At 31.5% G+C, this 25,015-nt stretch overlaps 1 protein-coding gene and 1 long non-coding RNA gene across 2 annotated transcripts in view; one reads left to right on the forward strand and one right to left on the reverse strand.

Annotated features, from left to right (window-relative positions):
- cv-c (RhoGTPase activating protein) overlaps nt 1–25,015 on the forward strand; it is a 232,080-nt gene that overhangs the window by 177,073 nt on the left and 29,992 nt on the right. The window contains exons 2-3 of the mRNA XM_090113864.1: nt 1,699–1,770; nt 24,598–24,746. Of these exons, the coding sequence (XP_089969990.1) occupies nt 1,699–1,770; nt 24,598–24,746 (221 nt within the window). The remainder of the gene's footprint in view (nt 1–1,698; nt 1,771–24,597; nt 24,747–25,015) is intronic.
- Nucleotides 7,408–8,827, reverse strand: LOC149899769 (uncharacterized). Its single transcript, XR_016457896.1, has 3 exons — nt 8,690–8,827; nt 8,502–8,563; nt 7,408–8,427 (listed from the first exon to the last, which is right to left on the reverse strand). It is a non-coding gene; the product is annotated as an uncharacterized LOC149899769 (long non-coding RNA).

Here is a 25,015-nt window from a genome sequence, read left to right on the forward strand (position 1 = left end):
AGGTATTTAATCTAAATTAATCATTAATCTTTCAAATCACCTAAAAGCCTTGATACAATTATAATGGTTTTAAATCTAATGATACAATTGAATGCCTTAAAAGCATCCCATAGTTATCACAATGTTTGATGTGGTCCATTCAACATCCAGAAGAAAGTTGCGATAGTAAACATCTTTAATGTATTTTGGTGAAAAATCGACTTTACCTACTAGCGTAGTTAATGTTAATTCTTGAACATTAGATTGAATAATATGAGGTTGAACTTTAAATCTACGTTTTAAGTAAGCTCGAAAGAATTTACTGGTCTTTTGTTAAAAGTTTTAACATTAAAGTATTACGCTAAAGTTAGCTACTATTAAGTATTCTGTGGCTAAAATACAATTTGAAAATATGTCATTTTAAAGTCAAAAATATTTTTTTGCATAATATTACACCTTATTAAGCTATAATATCTATCAAGAGTCCTCTTTGTGTAAATAAAGAGGACCCTTGATAGATTATTATACAAATATTTTGAAACCAAAACATCGATGAACATTAATCAGAATATGTATTGCCCTTTAATATGTCTAATAAGAAAAGCATATTATTATCCACAATATCTTTGGTAGATCGATTCCTGCTTTTCTCTATTACGTCCACATTAGTTTACGTCAGTAGCACAATACTTCTGATTGGCTGACGCATAATTTCGTTAATACCCGACCGTTATTCCTAGACCCTAACAAATTGGATTTTCGTTCATCATATCTATGATTTAATACCCTTTGAAGGGTCTTGTAAGCTGGCGGTATTATATTAATATTTATTAGGAGAGAGGCATTTTATTTTCAACCATTGTTTACTTTAGTCCGTTTTTTCTATTTGCTTTGCGTAACAGAGTCCGCGTGGAATTTTAATGACCCCACTTGAGGGAACGTCACTTTTTGACGAGTTTTTTTGACCTTTTTAAATTAACATTTTTCTATTTTTGAGAAGGGCGTGTTATGTTTTAAACGGTGTTTAATCTGAGCTTCGTTTTCAAGCGTATAATATACGTAGAGTAAGATTATTTTGGTGTATTTTTAAATGATAGGCTGTGCTTACTTGAAAGTAAATTGTAATTACATTCACTTTGTCACTAACACATGATAAAGGGATTATTAGTGGGGTCATTAGAGGTCGCTTTACTGTTCAGGCCATTAATCTGTGTATACTCACATAGAAATAGACAGAGCCCTACAAAAAAGTCGACAAATAGAGGTTTTTACCGCTACTAGTAGCTAGCTTCGTGTTATTTTGACCGGTCACCCTTATGTTATACCACACGCAATCGTTTAAATGAAAAAAATAATGACTATAAATGTTCAAAGTTAATATGGGAACTTTAAATATACAAACAGTATGTGTCATGTAAATAAAAGGTGTTGCTCTTCTTAACTGGCTGAAGCCGGCATCACCCACATACCTACATACAAGATATCAGCTGAAATATACTCAGTTCATTTTCTATTATTAAACGTAATTTCAAACACAGTCGATCAGCTGCTTCTACATGAAGGAAACAAACATCAATCCTTACAATTTCACGTTTACAATATTGCTATCTAATATTAAATTATAGGGATAGGAAGTATCAATTTCAAAGATAACAAATCTTTTATACATGGGCACGCTTCTATACATTTATTTTCTAAAATTGTAATTCTTTGTTACAGAAATCGAAGCAGCCGAAGCTTGCAAATGGCTGAGAGCAGCTGGTTTTCCGCAGTATGCGCAGATGTACGAAGGTGAGTTCTTTAATTATTATAGAAAGCTGCGAAATTGAAATGTTTTCTATGTATAAGAAAAATTATAAATGTTTCTATAGGTACTATGATCAGAATTTAGTATGACGTTTTTGATTCAAATGAATAGCAATAACTTATAAACAATTCAACGATGATTAAGCTTTTAAAACTGTCAACATAAATGATTATAAATATGAACTACCGAAGACAGCTTCAAATTCTAATCCACTTGGAAACATAAGTTAACAAGATTGTAATATTACTACTATCATCCTCATGCACTTAAAATATAACTAACTGATATTATTCAACTTTCAAAAATAAAAATACTTACATCCTGTATATGATAGTTTGTATACGAAGCACAAGCCACACAGCTGTCCGGGGCGCGCGAACCTGACCTGTCCCACGAATCTATTAATCATACTTACAGACTGTTTTGTCTGCAAACTATACAGGGTGTGCTCGAACATCAATATTTGTTATCTAACACAACCGAGCATAAACTACCTGTCTGCTATTACACGTCAATTTTTGTTTATTACGAGAATGACTTGAATGAATAGACTTGATCTTTTTAATTATTACTTACTGGTTGTTATACTGGGCATGTTTTAATTATTTCGTTGAGATACTGTGTATTACGACATCTTTACATACTTTTCTCGTATGTAATTATATTACAAAATCTATGAAATATAATAAATAATAAATAAGCTCACACTTATAACAACGAAGCAATGTAACGGGTATCGTACATTTTCAAGATGCTCTATATTAGATTTTTATGTCTTTCTTTCTGCTTGCAAATGTATAGATAGATACATCTACTTGTAACACCCTGTATATATGGCTAGCGATGCTCAGCTGTGTTATAGATGGGTCCAAATCCTCTTCAATTGACCGCCATTCTTTACATGCGACGTTCACATTAATATGGATACGATTAAGTTTTATCAAACACTATTTTATATTTACATCATATTATAGCTGAAGTGAAAATATTGTGGATTGGTTTACTTTTGTTTTAACATTTCAATGCGTAATGAAATAACTTCGATATTAATATAAATTTTAATAGTGTGAGAGTTGGTACTTAATAGGTAAGTATTTTTTACTTACCTGTATGCTTCTTCTGATGAAGGTAAATTAAATCAAATATTCGCAATATAATAAGCAAAAAACAATATCAATAAATAATCCAGCCAAAAATACCAATCGACTTATTATCATCCAGGAAAACTAAAGAAATTCACAGTAACGATATAAACACCAGATTTAAAACTGATAAGTTATCACAGATTATATCATCTAGATAACATTTATAGTCTGTACATCACTATTACGGTGACTCATTTATTATCTGCACCTAGATATTTATATTATCTGTGATTGTACTACGTTTCCCTTGTCATTTGTATGCATGAATTTCTACTGGGTATTCGCTAGAATGCATCGTTGGCACGTGACGTCATAGATACACAAGTACTGGGAATTACAATTAGAATATTCGATATCAAACAGAGTCACGTAAAGTATATTATATACGTTATTATGTATATAAATGTACTATTCCTTAATTAAAAGCTTCAATCAAATGGATTGGGATTAGAATTCAAATTCGTGCGAGGATATTTTAATTGAATAATGCGGCGATTCGAGAATATTTTAAAGTAGTAATGCCGTTTGTAAATGCTCTAATACTAGCATAATTTATAAAAATATACAATATTAGCTTTATTGCATCAGTCTTTCTTTTAAAGAAATTTTAAAAATGTATCATACAAAATTTATTATCACGAAATAACGAAAATTTATATTCATAAAGATATTTTTTAACTTCTAGATGTTGTTTATTGGAATTATTTGTTTGAATAAAAATAATAGATAGATAATATAAGTGATAAAAACTATAAGCTGAACTTGGATATAAGTAAATACGATTTTTTATAGACTAGAAAAGTTCGATCACGAGGCGGGATTCGAACCCGCGTTTTTCTGCTTTTCCGAGGCGACGCCTGACCTCTCCGCAACCCGTGATCCCGCCTATGCAAACGAATTATTTCTACTCTTTCGGATTTATGAGCTCGAAAATTTAATATTCTTTTCAAAATCGTATTTTATTATTTATAATGCACTGAATGCTATAAAACTAAACATACAATATGTTGGCAATAACATTATGCTTGTTATTCAACCAAAGGTTTCTTAGTTAATTATATAACTTGTTATGGTTTCTGTACTAGAAGCCCAGAAGTTATTAATTTTTATTATCCTAGCAACATTAGCTGTTACTTTTATAAGCCCTAACTGCGGAATATTAGCATACGATACTTTAGTGTTACTTCTTAATTGTTCCTTCCTTTACGTGTTATTTCATTTAGATTTATAAAAGGCATAAATTTTATATCTTTAGTGAAATATTCAATATTCAGATTTTTTTAATAGTACACCAGCGTTACGTGTTTCTAAAAAAAAATACAAACACGTTCATAAACGCATTAATAGAATTATAGGAGAATGTTGCACCTTTATAAAACACGAAAATAAACGAAAATAAATTCACATTCTGATCTAATACCGTATGAAAACAACCACCATTATTAATTATTAAAAAAACACAGGAATATCCACATTAACCTATACACCATGACAATATAAACTAAATTATCCTTAAATAGGAGCAAAGGAAGATGTGCTGTCACTCTTTAAATGCTGTGACATACGCATTCCCGTATAAGGACCATAGCGTATCTATATTTTTTCTTTCTTTTTAAAAACAGTTAGGTACATTTTTTTATGAACGGTGAAACATTGATTTAAATATTATTATGTATATGTAATATGATGGTAATATGTATCATCGGTAAAATATTGTAAGTATTAGGAATTACGATCACTATTGGATATAGGCACTATTTTATTTACCTACCTGATCCTTTTTGACGACTGTATGCGTATGAAATTAAAAAAATTAAATCAACTTTAATAATATAGGTACATATTTCACTTTACGTTACAATGTTTTGTAGCTAATAATCAATAACAGAACGTATGAGTCCAAAGTCTTTTAAAGTATAATACTTTTTGTCCAAATACGATATGGAACATTTTTTTTAACTAACAAAAAAGCAAAGATCACTCACAAGGTCTTCAGATTTACCGTAATCCCTGATAAGATAAGCCATGTTTACTCACTCTGTTGACATTATAATGATAGTATCTAAAACCTATGGGTGGTTTTTTGCTTTCAAATATCGCCAAATATTTGCCTTCGGATTTTGTTTGCTTTATTGTTCCTTCATAAGTTATAAGTGGCAGAGATAATATCGCCGGAGCTAAAATAAAAATGAGAATTTGTTACTGTTATGCTAACATTTTTTATATTTTTAAAGTAAGTAGTAAATTACGATAAAAATATAAGCTATAAATCAATGTTTAAATTCTCCTTTTTTACATAGTCATAAATTGCATTTAATTTGCATGCCGTGCGAAATAATGAACAAGCTTTTAAGACGAGATAACATAAAATGGGATTTTTCGGGCTAATTCTACCCAAATCTAATCTCACCTTGTCGAGACACTCGTTTTGTTAATAAAAAATACAATTTGCATAATGCCATTCAGTCCTTTGAAAATGTATAAAAAGGTGGATGACTTTATTTACAATACCTTTGCCGCCACTGTTCCGATGAACAAAAACAATCCCCATTATTACTCTCAAATGACGTAATTTACTTAAAATTTTAGTCAAAACGTGCCGTAAAAATGTAACGAAAGTATGGTCCTAAAGAAGACAAATATGATATACGTCATGCTTTTACCAAACAAAACATAACCGATTAGAGTTATCGTGTTCAGGTAAACGATTCTTTTTAAATGACTGTGTAAACAACGCAAGGAAGATGTGACCTTATTAAATTGGAATTAGGTGTATAGTTCATTGTACGAAATTTCGCGCCAAAGCATAGACACAATAAAAACGTCACAGATTACCCAAAAATGTGTCGATATTCTAATATGTGGCTTATTTGGTTGCATTGAAAATTCATATTTCTGTGAAATATGAAACAACATTTATAAGAATTATCGTGGCATGGGGTCCGTACGTTTGACAGCAAACGAAAACAGATATGTCAAATTTTTTATCTGTGCCGATTAGGTTTGGTAGGACAGTATTAAATTGTGTGCCTGTGTGGAAGCACATTTTTGTGGTTTCTAAATTTAAAGTTTGATCGTTGTTTGGTTTTGTTTGAAAAAATTGTGTGAAAAAAATACTTTTGGATATCTAATCATTATTATGGTGAGTGGCTGTTGATAATGTTTTTCTAGTGTTTAGCTTTTATTTATATTTGCGTTATGCTATAAAATTAATGATTAATATATTTAAATGTCTTGATGTGATTCATAACATATTAATATTAAATGGATACTTACCTATTTAGCAATAACTACATACACATTTAGAGATAAATTTAAACAAAAGTTATAATAATATAAAAAATGTTATAACGCATTAATTCCAATTCAATAAACCACGTCATAATTGATAGAAATATTACGAATCATTCAATCGTAGATATAATGACGTTGTTAAGATAATAATGAATACATTTAAATGAGATAATACATTTTCTTGTTATTAATTATTATATTAGATTCACACGTTGCAAAACTTCGTATACAATCCAGTTAGTCTCATTTGAATGACGGTCATTACAGCTGACTGTCGTTTTATTTTACGAAGAAAAATATTTAAATGAAGCTAATATATTTTTTATTATAATTTATTATGCTTTTTATTCCATCATAACTTTTATGCCAGGAATAAAAATTGTTTTAATGTTGTTTTATTGTTTAGTATATTCAGTACTGTTCTATTAACACGATTTATACATATTCTGCAAGATATATATGATTATACCAATGCTGTTGGCGGTTTCACAGCTTCTGGATATGTTCTGGTTAGCTTATCCGTCAGTTAAAGTAACAAAATTTGTCACTTTACTTTATTTATTTAATAATGTATGAAAACAAAACGTCAAAAATAAAGGCTATTAAGACGATACACAAAAAAAATCCACTGCTTGGCGGGCGGAGTCTAATATCTCGCTATCGCGAACGCGGATGTGCGCGAAGTCATTCTTGCAAACTCGCCGCGCTGCCGCTGGCCGACTCGGGACAAACATGTATGGAGTCGTCATACAGTTATAATCTTCTTATATATAAAAATGAATCGCAAAATGTGTTGGTAAGCGCATAACTCGAGAACGGCTGAACCGATTTCGATAATTCTTTTTTTATTATATTCCTTGAAGTACGAGGATGGTTCTTATGTAGAGAAAACGTTAATATGTACCACAGGCGAAGCCGGTGCGGACCGCTAGTATTGTTATACATTTATTTAATTGTTGATTTATTGGTTTTATTTTCTTGCTTATAAACAAATAATCTTCTTTTTAACAACTACTTAGACATAATTAATAATTATTATTATTTCGTAATGTTTACTTTATTACATAATAATACAGGTTATAAATAATCTTTAAAATAACAAAAAATATTGTTACTCTGAAAAAATGAAATGGTAGGTACTCAATAACGCGGACTACTGAATTCATTAGATATTATATTACATCATGCCCAGAAATGAAAGGTACTATTTCTGAAAGAAGTTATAAACCCTAATTCTTCTCAGTCAAAGTCAAGAGTGGAAGATATCACTAATACAGTAAAACTGATGCGAAACTTTGGATGTTAATTTGTATATTTTTTTGTTAGTTGTTACTTAATCACGTCAAGACTACATTACCAATTTTGATAAAATATAGCTAATTGCCTGGATTTACACATAGGATACTTTTTATCCGAACTGAACACTTCTGTGGGAAAAAACAGGATTCACGATATAACCTAATTCCACGCGGGCAAAGCCGCGGTCGGAATGATATTTTTTTAAATAAAAAAATTGTTTTAAAAAAAACACAAAATATATTGACGCATGTATTTATTTTTTGCACTCTATTATAATTGTAATTATTCATTACAAATAATCAAAATAAAATAGCCAGAACAAAGTTAGGCCCTGGTAGGGTAGGTAGGCAGGTACAGCAATGTGAGACGAACACTGGCTTATTTATACCAATAATAATGTATTATAAACATTAAATTAAGTTTACAACAAAAATACATAATATTAGCTAATGTGAAAACGAATCAACCAATCATCCCACAACAATGAAATGTGCACACAAATATTCATCCAAATCGGTTCATGTGATTAGGAGGAGTGACTGCAGCGCCATCTTCCGGGCCCAATTGTGTTTCCAGATCACCCAGGAACTCAATTTAATATACTTACACAAAATTATTCGAAATGAAAACTCACATTACTATGTAAATATGAATATAAACCTGTTTTAGTACTAAGCAATTTCCCGCACAGGTGTAGTAAGTATAAATGAAATAAATATCAACATCAAATTCTTTATACAACATACTTATCTACCACCTACTAAGAAATGTAATTCTTGAAATTTATTCGTATTTTTTTTAAATATAATACTACTCCAATGAGCTCCTGTTCCATATTATGTCCACCATACTTCCACTAAGTTCACCATGATTTTTTATTTCTTTGCACTTTGTTGCTTTTTGCTAAAAATGGAATCATGCGATAAAACCAGTAGAGCGTTGATAACATACATTTTTGACTGAATAAAGGTACTTACGAAAGAGTGGGTTCACATTGTGAACAATCAGTGGGTTTATTTTCCTTCTGGATTCCGGATTTCTGAAAAGATTATCTATGCTATAAATGAAAAAATCTTACACGTTCGTTATGTACTTAAAACAGGGGTACATATCAAACATCGTCTATAATACAATTATCATCAAATTTAAAATAAAACCAACTTACTTCATTAATTTGTTCCAATTGTAAGCATTCTTTTTCCTCCAACCTTTATGTTTCTTCTTCTTATTTTCTTTATTGTCCCCATTTGTCTTATCGTGTTGTCACCCTTTGTTACGATTGCGCGAGCGACACAAGTTCCCCGTGTGACGGCCGTAGCGAGAATGACTCGTGCAGCGATCGGGGTAGGAAGGTACAGGGCGGCTCTCGCTATATTGGCTGGTCGCGCGCTAATTTCAAGTATTTCTTGTTTATTTCAAAACCATCGCATATTTCAAAATTCTAAATCGGTAGACGTATCGGTTGTATATTTTATAGTTAATATCCAAAAAGTCGTAACTTTACGTTTGTTATTTTGAAGATGCCAGAGATTAAAAAAAAATAACAATGAGAACTTTGTATTTTTTTTCTATCGAGAAAATATTATGGAATCATGTTTCTAAAACGGTAGACGTATTGTGTTACTATTGAACTTTCTTGTCAAGAATTTTCATCACGACAACTTTAATAATATAAAAATTACGAAGGTTTAAAAAGGGCCGTAAATGTTAGAAAAATTAATTCATCACCTTAAGGACGCTGTCAGCAAGTGGTGAAACCGGCCCTTAAATATTAAAGATATTTTATTTGTTATTGCACTTTAAATTAAGTACAATAATTAATTTGAAAACCAGTTTTTCAATTAGGAACCCTATTTAGTGCGGTTGTATTCTAATTATGGTTTAATGGCATACAATCGTGAAGATCAGTGGAAAGTTTATACCTATATATCAATTAAAATCGTTAATTGGGCAATAATAAGCTTACCTTTTATTAGTATGAATAAAAGAGTAGTGTGAGATCTCTGAAGAAGTAAATAACACCAATAAAGATTTCCATTAATAAGTTACGACATTGATACCTGATAAGTATGAATCAATTGTGATTCATAAAATATTAGAAATGTTTTATAACCAAAATTTAGAGAAATATTATTTTGGAAATACCTTTTTTGAGAAATGAGTTACATAATATACAATTATGTTTAACTAGATTTCCACCCGCGGCTTCGCCCGCGTTTTCTAAGGAAAATCCGCATAGTTCCCGTTCCCGTGGGATTTCCGGGATAAAATCTATCCTTTATGTTAATCCAAGTCACCCTCTATATGTGTGCTAAATTTTATTGTAATCGATTCAGTAGTATTTGCGTGAAAAAGTAACAAATTTCGCATTTTTAATAATAGTAGGATTTGTTGAAAGATGTGATTGAAAGAAATTGTTATCTAATCTAACTCAAGATTTTGCACGCTCTGGCCATTTTTGCAATAATCTTTACAAAAATAAAGTTTATGAAACAAACGTATCAAATATTTATATGAATGAAAATTATTAATTTGATTTTTTGAAGTGAAACAAGGTCGCGTAATGGCAAGACCGTCACGTCATGGAGTAAGACGACGATTTTGGTATCAATGAATCTTGCCAAAGAAGTTTCACTTCTGACACGTCGTGTGCTCGGCACTCACGGTATTTTTTTTATTCGTAGAAGAAACAAGCAAATCGAATTTTGCAACAGATAACGTAATACAATATTTCACTGCAAAAATAACTGCTTATCATTCAGTATCGATATAATAGGTAGGTACTTGAGATGCAATTCAAGTATATTTGATGGAAACACTTATCTATTACGAAACGTTATCATTTAGCCAAGTTGTTTACGTAATATTTTACGTATTTTGTTTACGGTGTGATAGAAAATTTAGGTGTGGGCGGTTATTTATATTTTAGAGCGTTAATATTTTATCTTTCTGGAAAATGCAGACTACCGAAACGTTGGATTAACATGTAGAAAGTTAAGATTAAAAATTAGTAAAATTTTTAGTCTCAAACATGCCATGAAAAGGCCTTACATTAATCAAAAGAAAGAAGTTATACGATCCTAAAATTGATTAAGATCGTGCACCTCAATTCGTGATTTTCGAAGCAAAACTGCAGTGTGTAATAGCAGGCCTCCGTCACTCGCTCAAGGTCGCGCTATAAGTGCCTACCGTACAGTAGGTCGGTACCGACCCAAGCGGCAGTTGGTTGGCACACGCGAGACTGCGCACCCGCGTTACGTTTCCCGCGCTCGCTACCAAGATGCCCGATTTTTGCGATGTGGACGGGTGTCGGAGTTCAAGAGTGAATATCAAGGAATTGTCTTTTTTTCAATTGCCTAAACAGGAACAAACCTACCAGGCTACTTTTTATCCAGGAGACACATATAGCGGGTCCACGCGGGTGAAACCGAAGGTAACAACTACTATCAATAAGATTTCATTTTTTTTTATTGTATAATGTAACAAATATAATTAACAATAAAAAATTAAGTGTTTCAGCAACTCTGTGTTTAATTTTCGCGCTCGGTACAACCCTAAAGTTTTCGTTTGATGACGCAATCACGCGGCGTGCGCGGGAAACTCGCTTCTCGATGCGTGTTCGTAGAGTACATTTCTTACTGCAGCCGAGTTGCGGCGCATTTTGTAGGTAAATATAGCGTAGGTATTTTAGTTTTTGTATGGGAGTGATGTATCTGTTACGAAGTAACTATTCTCTAATCTGTGGTAATAGTGAGTATGTAAACTTCATTTTAGTCAGAAGAACATGTACAAAAAAATTAGTATTTCAACGCAAAATATCTAGTTAAGTATACGTTTTCCAAATATTACCTATATGATGATCATTTTAATTTGATTACTTCAAATCATTCAAAGGATTTATATAGATATACAAACCAGTCCGAATACTGTTTAATAATTCAATACAAATTAATTTAGAGCATCCGAGTACGAGTAGCGACAGTTATTAGTAATCTGTGGTCTAGAGTCTAGACTCTAGACGAGCTGCAATAGTTCTGTATATAGCAGGCCTGTGGTAAGCTACAACTAGCTACCTATACATATATTAAACTATACAGTACTAGCTGTCCCGTAAAACATTGTTCTGCCTTACTTTTATCAATATGGGCGTAAAAAATTGGCCGATTCTCAGACCTACCATATGCGTACAAAATTTCATGAAAGTCGGTGTAGCCGTTTTGGAGAAATATGGTAACTAACACGTGTGACACGAACATTTAATATATATTAGATAGAGATTTATATAGCTATATATGATATATCGTATATTTCGAACTGAAACTTATGAAAACTTATCAACTGACTTCAAAAAAAGAAGGTTCTCGATTCGAATGTACTTATTATTTTTACTTCAATTCCTTATATAAACTGGAAACTATTTTGCGTGAATAATATTTGTTACAATCAAAGATAATACGTACTATTGTAGATAATACACGTTGTGTATATGAATCAGAATATGTAATTCACAAGTAAGATGACGTAGAAATGTACCTACATACTTTATTGGCATACAAATAATGAATGATAAATAAAATTGATATTCTTTATCATGATTCATACTTTCTTTACATTATCTGTGGTAAGAGGAAAACACATAATACAAATATTTTTGGAACTGTAAATAGGTACTCATTTCATCACTACATTAATAATATTATTTTATTTAAGTAGGTACGTTTACCAGAGTTGTGTTTAAGCCCCGTGTGAATTTTTTAAATGTAATGTCAGCCGTTCGTGTAGGCTTAGGAAAAAAATATATTTAGCACATTTCTACATTAAATTTTGATATTTTCAACCATATTTTCCATCACAATCACACAATTGAATTGTATGTACAAAGCGTCAACATTTATACCGTTAATATTTTTATAATAATTTTGCCGCGCACGGAAAATTACTCGTCATAAATAAAGCTGCCCACTAAAGCAGGTGGCATTAACATCTATAACTCATTCTTAATATTTCTTGCTAATACATTGTAACTGCAAATGCAATAATTCAAGATGAACAATGTCAATACGTCGTTTATTGCGTGAATGCACCGCCAATTCAATTCTTCCACTATTCAATTGAACCCACATGGAGAGGTCTTGAGGTCGTAATACAACTCATACTGTGTTATTTAGGATGTTTGAGTTAGGAGCGGTAGCAGATTTTACGCGATTAAAGGATTTTTTGCATCTGCTACAAATTTCTTTCTGTAGGACTAGAATAAATTATATGGTAGAGCAAATAATAACGTATGTAGTTCCAATAGTATAGATACACTTTAAAAACCTGTATAAGTAGATCGAAATTGCAATAGAATGAACAACAACAAACCACTTATGAATTTGGGCGGTAATAAAGACGATCATTAATTAGGCAGAGGGCTAAATTATTTGAGTTTTATGAAGATGCGACATATTTTATGTACACTTACGCTTATAGAAGTAATTACATAGTCAAATCTATACTTAATATTATAAAGCTGAAGAGTTTGTTTGAACGCGCTAATCTTAGGAACTACTCATCTAATCTACTCACTCACTAATCTTAGGTCCAATTTGAAAAATTCTTTCGGTGGTAGATAGCCCATTTATCGAGGATAGCTATATATCATCACCCAACAGGGGCGGAGCAATGCGGATGAGACCGCGGGGAATAGCTAGTTTAGTTTAAATTATTAGTTCTCTGTCTACAATCGCTGCAGCTCGTAACCAAGACCAATCGTGAATTTTACGCGAAACATCCAAGGTTATTCAGCACATGTGCTCAGCGCAAATAAGTGCTGTGTTGATGATTGATTGCTCTACTTCCTTTGCAATACCGCGAAAATAAAAACAAATTAACGTACTGTAATTAAAACAATTTTAAATGTATTTTTATGTGTGTATGATTTTTATGCGATTAAGATATCTCCGTCCATAATTGAGTGTAATGCGTAATTCATTACTTATTAAAATATTTCACACTCAAACTCAAACATTTATTTATTCAACTAGACTACGTTTATAAGACTTTTGAATCGTCAAAATATAGAAAAATAATAATTTACAACCGGTTCGTGATGCATTTTTTGTAATTGCTCTTCTAAAATCTTATCGCTGAAAAACTTTACGAATTTTAAAATCGTGCCAGAGAACTATTCTGTAGTGCTTAAAGCTAATCCATACTAATATTATAAATGCGAAAGTAACTCTGTCTGTCTGTCTGTCTGTTACTCAATCACGCCTCAACTACTGAACCAATTTGCATGAAATTTGGTATGGAGATATTTTGATACCCGAGAAAGGACATAGGCTACCTTTTATTGCGAAATATGTACCACGGGCGAAGCCGGGGCGGACCACTAGTTTATTATAAATGCTTCATGTTCAATTGGTTGAGTTGATCTACGTTCATTTTAGGTGTTTTTTGTAAAACGAGCTCAAGACATTTTTAGCAACCGAATTACAACAATGAAAGTTCAACATGCTCTTTACCTATTATACGTTCATCAACAAATTCGTAACAAAGACTACCAAAAAGATTAAATAAAAATACACGAACGGACATACAAAAAGACCTAATTTTCTACAGCTTCGCTCCATTAAGCACAAATTGTCTGCTCTCTCTTCTATTATAAAGGGTTCTTGAATTACGCATAATAAAAACGTTAAGTAAAAACATGATGCTGGAAAAAATATTTATGTAACGTAGTATTAGTGTAATCTATACATTACTAGCGGTCCGCCCCGGCTTCGCCCGTGGTACATATGAAAAATAGATGTTGGCCGATTCTCAGACTTACCCGATATGCACAGAAAATTTCATGAGAATCGGTCCACCCGTTTCGGAGGAGTATGCAGACTAACATTGTGACACGAGAATTTTATATATAAGATATATACATTATTATGGAAGTCAATATCAAGCTGTGATTAGAAACTTTGTTCTTATGTCAGGTTGTCTTTAAAACATTAAACTGTTTCATATATCCTTTGATTTGCATCATCTGGTGAACTAAAATTATAAACAACCATTTTTTAATAAATACCGTTTAAATAACTAACTATAACTAATTTACTTTTATCAAAAGAGTTTCATAATGTTGAATTTAATTAAACTGAAATCGCGAATGTCAAAAATATACTTAACTAACTGAAAAATAATATTTTCTCAAAACAACTTTTCCCATTCAACGAATTTAATTGTTATTCGTTTCTATCATTACGAAAGCTTTCATTCATTTCGTTCATTCAAAAGCAATACTCATTCACATGTTGAACTAAAAAACAAGGAAAGTAGAATAAAAGGTTAGCCATTTATAAGTTAATCGAATGTACGCCTGAGTGGTCAGCGGCCTTTGTCAATATTCAATTTACCAACGGATATATCTATGTATGTATTGCTCTTTCGACCAAACGGTTTGAAGCGAGAATGATAAACGAATATTTTTTCTGAGACAATACAAAAGTTTATGAAATGGATAGGGTATTGCGTTACTAAATGAATATGGTATTTTGAAATTAATTTTTTGTTGAAAATTTCTTGTCGGTAGTTAGTTAATACAAAAATATTATTTTACGAACCAGGGGCCTTAGACAAAGTAACAATTGACAACATTTCAAAATTTTAAGCTACTTATTTTTTTATTTTAATGAAAACTAGATCAAAAATTATTATACATGTATTTTTTGCTTTTTCTAAATTTGGAAGTTTTCATTCATCTTTTTGAGTTTTAAAATCATCTCATTCTAAAATGTCGTAAGCGCCAAATGACGTCATACATACGGAGGAATACATTTTTTCCTTTGCCACATACCTAGTTTAAATTAAAAAAAAATCTTGACAGTTTACATTTTGGCACATTTGTCACTTTGATTCGCCAAGCTTTGTAAATATTGTTATTTGTTATTTGCTGATCCAAATTTTAAACAAAAGAAACTTATTCACAAATACTGATGATGATGACTTCATGCAGGATTTGTTAAGGGGTGCTGAAAATTTCTAGGAAACAAATATACTATCCCAAAAACGTTGGAAAGTGTTAAATAAATACAACTTTTAGTAAGTAAACAAAGTCTTTTATTTCAAGAAAATTATGAACACTATAGGCACTATTTGTATAATATAAATGAATTAGTCCAACTCCAATCAAATAAATATCACGCTAATGAGATTAAATTAGAAAACCAAAACACAATAACACGATATAAAGTTTGTTTACATGAATAATTCACAAAAATGACATTAATATGAAATTTGACACATGCCATAACCTGTAAATGTCAGTGATAGTTTTTTTTTTAACTTTTTTTAAATTAGGCTAAGGCGCATTTTTATTCCTCCGTATGTATGACGTCATCATCACATTTATCGTTTTTATTTAATTTCTCTTAAAATATGCGATTAAAAAATGAAATAAATTTTTTTCTGTAATCGCAAGAGCAAAATAAAGAAACGGTTTTTTTCTTTCATGGCCTTATAAAAAATGAAATGTTGTCAATTAAAAAACGATAACGAAGTTAGAAAAGGCAAAAATGTATAGGATTGACATACGCCGCGTTAGATCACGTGGTCTATCTAATGTCAATCCCATACATTTTTCCTTTTCTAACTTCGTTATCGTTTTTTAATTGTTACTTTGTCTAAGGCCCCTTACTACATAAAATAGCACGATAAAATTAAAATTCCTCTCAATGGTTTGAACTAAAAGTTACTAAAATGATCAGCTTACCAAATCTATAAAATATTATAAATTAATATATTTTATAATTTTATTCGTAAATCATCTACTTACAATATATTTTTTGATAAACTATACTTACCTAAAAATAATAAAAAAGACAATACATACTTTATTTGCTAAGCACACTATATAAGTAAAACATAGTCGTATTTTCCGTGTGTATGTTGCTAATGGAAGCATACTCTAGCTTCAAGAGCTCTCAACTCTAGTGTTGGCTAAGTCTAGACTTTTGCAATATCTGCTAACGAACAAATGGCACTTTGGATCGGTATAAAGAGCACGTATTTAGCTATAATATAATAGATATATATTTAAATATATTCAAGTGTATGTAGTTACATAATTTCGCCAATATTATTTAAAACAATGCTCAAAATGAATTAATCGCTAATCACATTGATTAAACTGCAGAGTATTGATTAATTATAATATAATACATATTATAATATGCTAGAAATATAACCATATACCATATGGATACACAATATTATCGTAAGTCTAAACCTATTGGAGCTTCGCTACATAGTCAATGTCGAACATCGAACAAAGTCGCTTTCTCTGTCCCTATATCCCTATGTATGCTTAAATCTCTAAAACTACGCAACAGATTTTGATGCGGTTTTTTTAATAGATAGAGTGATTGAAGAGGAAGGTTTATATGTATAATAACAGCAGTTAATAGATATAGTATCAGTATTGTACCCGTGCGAAGCCGGGGCGGGTCGCTACTCGCTAGTATACTATATTTCATTTTTATATTGTACTTATAGCACAGAAGGATCTATCATTTACATTTAAAAAGCCATACATTTTCAACCTCACAGAAACATCGGCCTATCAATATACCTACTATATCTATACAACATATTGTATGTATATCTGCATGTTAATTTTAACCCGTGTCCACTGAACTGTTTTACACAGGCGACTGTGTTCGCTTTCAACCCAGCGTATGGGCTCAAATTGGTGGATTACCCTGGAGAATTACGTATCCCGATAGTTACTGTATATTCCCTTTATGTTGCAGGCATTTTGGCGCTTTGTCTTAACTACGAGGAGCACAGTAATAGCTTTCCGCATCGCTAATGCTATTTCACTTAAAATTAATCCCCATTTTAGACAATTCGAATTAGTTTTGTTAACAAAGAGTCCTTTTGCAAGGTTCCATTAGGTCATCTATCAAAATAGGTTGACTGATTCACTTTTAAGCTATAGGTAGATAGTACTTGTATTGTAATAATACAGCTACTAACATACGATGTATTTTATAAATATTTCTACCGATAAACAGAGTTATTATTTTAATTTGGCTTCCCTTTGATTTACAGAATTCTTATGAAAAGACAGGTTACTACGATATACTTTTTAATGTTTCCCAGAAGGTATGTCCTTACAGTTGGTATGCAGGAAAATGTCAGAGTTTATTTTTCAGTAGGTAGATATCGCTTCAAATACCTCTTTTATCATGATTTTTCCCAGAATTGTAACATTGTTCATAGTCTAATTATTCCCTTGTTGGTAGTTGAAATAAAATTAAATTATGTGAACTTTAAAATTTTAAATATAATTTTCGTACCGTGTATTAAAGTATAGTGTGAAGTTTCATAGCTATTTGAATTATGGATTTTTCTAGTGTTGAACAGAAACTCATGTTGTTGTTTGTATTATAATATAAGAAAAGAATAAAAATACAAATGTTTAGGATTTGTATACTTGGTACGAATTTATGCAAAACACAAACCTACGCAAGCTCACATAAATATTTTTTAAAGAAAATCATTTTAAAACAAACATTAATTACTTGAAAATATAATTAAAAATTTCCTCTTGTTTTTCAAACGCTTTGTTTCCCGCTAAAAATGTTCAATGCTTTCAACTTTCAAATGAGTTTTGAACACGTCATAAACACAATATGCATGGGAGTAATTGAAAATCGTGAATACATATCCAAGCTTTATTTCAACAAAGGCCGGAAACATTTTGAAGATTTAATGGTTATTCTTTTGCCTTAATCTATATTCTATACTAATATTATAAAGAGGAAAGGTTTGTAATTATGTATGTATGTATGTATGGTTTTCACGCATAAACTACTGGACCGATTTTGATGAAATTTGGCACAGATAATCTTTAGACCCTGAGAAAGAACATAGGCTACCTTTTATTGCGAAATATGTACCACGGGCGAAGCCGGACCGCTAGTTTCATATAAAACACATAATTATTACAAGATTGATGGGTAAAACGTAGTAACTATTTAGTATTCTGTGGTAAAACCGTAATACACTGATGTCAGAAAGACTAATCGTTTACCACATAACTAGTAAGTAGTAACACGTAGTTATTAGTAACTAGCTGCGCTCCGCGGTTTCAACTGCGTGGCTCCCCTTCTGTTGGTTTTAGCGTGATGATATAATATAGCCTATACCCTTCCCCAATGAATGGGCTATCCAACACCGAAAGAATTTTTCAAATCGGACCAGTAGTTCTTGAGATTAGCGCGTTCAAACAAACAAACAAACTCTTCAGCTTTATAATATTTGTATATGTAGATGTAATAAACCGTAAATTCTTAATGTAAATAATATTGCACGACTCTTGATTCGAAGCATCAGAGAGTGCTTTACGATCGAAAAATTTTTTTCGCCTCATTTTTGCAGCAAGATATTTTGCATACTATTGTCGAGATAATTTAATGGAGAGTAATCCCATACTTTTTAAAAATTGATTTACTTCAATAGAATTGGAAAAAAACACCGAAATAGGTCAAAAAATTTTCCTGTCCGTCATGTGTGAAACCTGAAAACACTATAACTTGTGAAAAAATCCATCATTTGAGTTAAATTTTTTTTTTAAATATTCTAATCGACGATTGTAGGGCACTGAATGCGAATGATTAATTAATTCAGTGTCGTTTAATTGCAATTAATAAAAAACGAAAACTACAATTTTTTTTTTTATTTTTTATTTTATATTTCATAATTAAATGAGCATTATGAGTCGTGCGCTTTTGGATTTTCCAAACTTTTACATTTATCCTTACTTCTAACTACATAATTAAGAACTAATAATATTTTCATCAAATATATCACGGGAAAATGAAGGAAAGCCAGTTTTTCCAAATAACATTTACTATAACTTTAACAATACTTTTTCGTAGCTACATTCAACGTAGCAAAGTGAGACAAAAGTTTAATTGGCAGTGTTCGGAACATAAATAACTCAATCAAATCCAACTTTTCTATTGAAAAAAGAAATGTTAGATTTCGCGCCAAACTTTATTATATTGTAACAATTTATTTGAGGTAGGGTTGTCATAATTTATATTGTAAATTCAATACGGTCATGTCAATTATTAATTGAATTAATTTATTTATTTTCAATAATAGTATAATCTTGTAGGTAGACAAACAACATAACTAAAAAGGATAAATACAGTTTATTGCATTACTTACTATTTGATGAGAATGATAAGAAAAAATATATGAAACATGTAATTAAACACAATAAAATGAAATGACGGCGACACAACTTAAATTATAGAAATTATACATCTTACCTTATCACATTATAAAATACATAGTATTCCGTATCAAATATACAAATATCAATGCACAAACTATCTCATCATCTTTAGTTTCCATTCATCCACGCTATTATATCCCTCTTCAAAGAAGTGGCAACTGTCGGGGATAAAACAACACGATAACAAACTTACTGTGAATACATTACCTTCGTTCTATCTGATATTATTCTTAGTGTCTATCCCATGGATTGTTTAAAAACTATACAATCTGGACGGAAAATACATTTTGTAGATAGGTATTGAAAGAATACGCACTTTACTATATTGTTATAGTTCAAATGTTGAGAAGATGTTGTTGTAGCTATTGATTATAAAGATGAATCTGTCAAAATACACAAATACTTTTTTATAAGTAGTAGTATTGAAACTTTTAGGAACCAGAAGCATGAATCTCTGACCATTATAATATTTATAACTAGGTACCTATACTTTCCGCACCAACAGAAGTCTAAACTTTATTCACAAGGCCAAAAGCCTATTTATTCGAATTAAATTGCATATAAAAGTAAACAATACATTCACAACCGCGTATTAATTTGAAATGCCCAACCCAACGTTCTTTTAAAAAATTACACGCCTCGCAAACCTGACTTATAATTTTAAACAATACAATTTTGTACCAGGACTACACGAGCGCTAGCACGTGGATGACCTAGCCTTTATTGTGAACAAAATTTTCAGAGGCCAGCGAATCGGGACAAATCGGTCGCATACGGGCGTTTAATTAAAGCTTCCAACTGACGCCAGGGAAATGAAAAAGCGGGAACGTTCTTGAACATTCTAGAATGTTTTAAAATCGATTCAATTGCGTTTCTGTTTCGCCAGTATATTAATTGTTATAGATCAAGAGCCCACGACGGCCAGACTTTCCTTATTTTAGAAAAGTTTAAAGTTTCTCTGTATATGTCTCCTATTCAGATAAGAACGACCAGCGACTATCAAGTTTGGGTTGTGGTTACTTTGGCAGGAAATAGGTATTAGAGGTGTATAAAATAGTACCTAACTTTCATTATAGTTTAAAAGCTAAATTTTATATATGTTACTTGGGGACCTATAAAAAGATGGTACCTAAGGAGCCGGACAGTTTTCATGGTTCTTACATCTTGCCAGACACATTTAAAAATAACTATCATATCATCAAATTCACATAACTACCTAAAAGTGTATCAAATATGAAATAACCATCGAGATAGTATGTACTACTAGAGGGGTTATTCCAAACAAAAACATTGCGCGCGGCCGATGTGGTGGGGTACGTGTGGAACGAGCGAGGCGTGGCTTCAAGTTCAAAGATTAAGCAATGCGTGCAGATGCGACACATTGTGCAATCTGTTTACTCGGTACTATCTGGTGGTACTGATACTAGGGAATTAATAAAACGAGGATTTTATATTAAACTATGTATTTTAATTTCCTTTAAATTTTAAATATTTATTTTATTTAATTTAAATTTAAAAGTTTTTGCTTCATGATGTAATCGAATTTTGGAGTATTGGTTTATAATAGCCCTAATTAAATGGATACGATGATTCAATGTTGATGGCGTTTACGTATAAGAAACTCACATTTTGAAAAATCTCACGTGAGATTCGAGGATGGGGGAGGGGTTGAATAAATTCTCACGACATCTCACCAGGGGGGGAGGGAGGTGCAGAAAATTTAAAAAAACACCTCACGTAATTTATGGACGCCCCCTTACTCGATCACAATTTTTGTAATGAATGTGAAAGACGAAACAATAAATACGCAAAGCGGCTTTTACTATAGACGGAACTACATTTAAAAATATACTTTATTTATTGAGTTATAAGGTTGCTTCCATTCTGTTTATTTACATTCTCAAAAACATCAATCGCCGCAGAGGTGGCTTGCGACAAAGGCGGCTTGTGTCAAAGGCCTCGGCGATATCATTTAAGAACATAATATTATGTACTTTAGGCAAACTTGTAATACGATCTATTTTACTTTCCTATTATTCCATTTGACAAGGATATTGGGTAAGATACCTATTGGAATAATTTTTACTGTATTAGTTTCTGTGAATGTTGTGTTTATTTGTAATTGTTGTGCATAATAATTTATAAATCCTATTGGAACAACTGTTGATTAACCTTTTTTTAATAAATAAAAATAGGTAAATAAATAAATATTACTTAATATAACCTACCGTTTTACTTTGCGTAGTCGGGTAAAAGTATAAATATTTAGGTACTACACCACGGTAATCTTTCCTAGTATATATACATAGTTAAAAAAATCCAGTTACATTTTTTTAACAGACTCATCGATAGTGTCACGTCTGTGCTGTTAGTCTATGAAAAATGGCGCGAAACGCAGAACGCGTGGTGATTTTTCGCAAAATGATAACAATATTAGTAAAATGCATGACTTACTCATAATAAGGAAACTTACTGGTGAAAAGTCACTCCTCGGGCTTTGTTTGTATTATGAGAACTTGTAAAACAATATCTAAGCAAACACGAAGGCATTTTGAACAGAGCAATAACACGTGTTGACGCGGCAAGCGGGGGGCACAGTCCGGCACAGACTAAAGAGACTTGTGATTCTTACCTCTAGCTCGTGTTAAAGAGAGTGTAGTAGCGATCGCCTCTCTAGTACGTAGTACATACTATCTCGATGGAAATAACCCACTAAAAACATTAGTTTACTATAATTAATTATTAAAAAATAATAGTATCTAAGTATAAAGTAATAAAGTTATTACTTATCTTTTACGGGGACTTATGTTGATGGAATTCCACGTATCTCGATGACTTTTTAAGTTTTTAGTTATTGTGTCATCGATCGATTTGTTGCAAATCAGATGGACAGTACCTACCTAAAAAAACAAACACAGAATAGTAGGAAAACTTTAATTATAAAACCTTTGACGTTAAAAACTATTCTCCTAATCCTATTTGAACACTAAAGCTCATGTAGAAACAATTAGCAAACTTCAATTGAGTCGACAAAGTAACAGTGGTTTACCGCGTCTGTTGACATAATCTGTGGTTGAAACCAACCCAATTATAAGCATTCTGATGTCAAAATATTTCTGTGTTTTTCTAATTCGCGGAAAACGAAGCTAACTGCTTTATTTTACGCCACATTTCCTCTGGTTAACGGAGATAATATTTTTTCAGAGGACCCTTTAAAGGGATGAATACGACAAAATTATGTTTAGATTTGAATTTATGCGTCGTTTATTTATTTTTCGCTGAAGCTCTCGTACAATTAGCTTCTCCTCTACTACGTAGTAGGTAGGTACTATTAGGTATATATTCTGTGCCTCTACTATGTAGTCAATGAATATACTAATGTAAAATAAATCTAGTAAATTTATTTAAGTACTACATTCATGTAATCAATTACTAATGCAAACCAATTACATTTACATTAGTATTGGTTATTTATTATGATTACTCCAACCTAGTTAAAGAAATTAAATAATTTGCAAATGAAATACGTAATTTGTAAACTATATTGCTAATGACAAACCTAGTACATTCCCAGAACATCGTTAAAATTGGCTTACACGATCGCCGCCTCGATTTTTAGTTCAATAACGATTCACTCATACATAAGCTTTATTTATATTTTAAAAAATGTTTTGATTAATGATCGTAATTTCATGGAAATCAAATCATCATTCGAATGTTTTCTTTCAACGACAATACCCCGCCGAAACCTGCTAAATGCACAAATCAAAATGACTTAAAATTGTTTGTTACATAACGTTTTACCCGTACGTCAATCATTATATTATATTATCTGGTTATAGTGACAATTGTCAACGATATTTTGGATGATGTAGGGTTCGTTGAGTGACATTTCTATTGTTACGGAGATAATACGAAAATAATTGCGTGTTTCGGACGTGTGTGTATTTGTGCTAAACGATGGATTGTTCTAGTGTATGGGATTTTGGCTGTCAAGTGTTTTTGCAAAAAAAAATAGAACATCGTAGTTTTTTTTTATACCTATTTACGAGTGTTTTTATGATGTCAAGAGAAACAATAAAAACTTTCTTATACTATAAGTAAGGAATTATAATTAATAGGTGAAATTAATAGATGTTGTATTAATGTTAAAATAATTGTTTATTTCTTTTTTGGTGTGTTTACGTAACATTTATATAAACAGACTTAAAAATATATTTATTATTTATGAAATTTTCGGAAAATACTTATCTATTTGTAGCTTCTCTTCTAAATGCCCAATAAATAGGTTGAAAATCATATAAAACATTTATCAATACAACATCAGAAAATACCTCCCAAAAGCCTTGTTATTCTGTTCATTGGGCCGGTAACAATTACTGGCGCGATTCACTGTTGTCTGTTACGTTACGTCCTTTGATCTATTACAAATACTTTGAGATTTCCAATCATGAGCTTCTGTTGTTTAATGGGAATACACTTTCTATTGTTTCATTTTGCAAGTCTTGTTTTGTTCGGTCTTTCAGAAAATTTACAAGAATAGCTCGACAAGAGATGTTTGAAATTTTGCTAGCTTAATTAGTGGGATTCGATAAATTAAGAGCTTGTAGTGGCTTTTTGTAGGTAAATACTAAAAAGGTGTATAAAAATCATACATCATGGATTATTACTTTATTCTCAAACGAATTAATTTGCCTAGTTGTTTATATTTTGTATTTCAACCCATTTCATTTTATAAACTTCACAAACTTTGCATATAATTTATAAGATTTCAAATCAAAATTTTGTTCCAGACCTCCAATTCCCGATCGACGTGTCTGGCGTGCAGAACGACCACCCGTTCCTAGACGCAGACTCGTTACAGTCCCTGTTCCGGCGGCTGACCGCGCTCAACAGATGTGCCAACATGAAGCTAGAGCACCATCACCATCAGAAGAGATCGGTAAGTTTGTTTAAGTGAAATGCAGCAGACCTTCAATTCCAGAACGAAGCGTCTGGTGTGCCGTTGACGTTTATCGCGTCGACGGGTCATTTTGTAACCAATCAAAATATAGAAATGTACGCGACGAAGGAAAATAAATAATGTTAATGCTTTACAAATTTTCTGAATTACAACCAAATACGCTGCAATTGATGACGTACTACACGAAAATTCAGCCAATACAGTTCTCAATATATAGTTCGTATCGGAAACAACTTCCTATACTATGT

Source organism: Colias eurytheme, chromosome 20 (genome assembly GCF_061535395.1).
Source record: "Colias eurytheme isolate Ceu_HAF_F1 chromosome 20, ilColEury1 Martin Lab GWU primary, whole genome shotgun sequence".
NCBI lineage: Eukaryota > Metazoa > Arthropoda > Insecta > Lepidoptera > Pieridae > Colias > Colias eurytheme.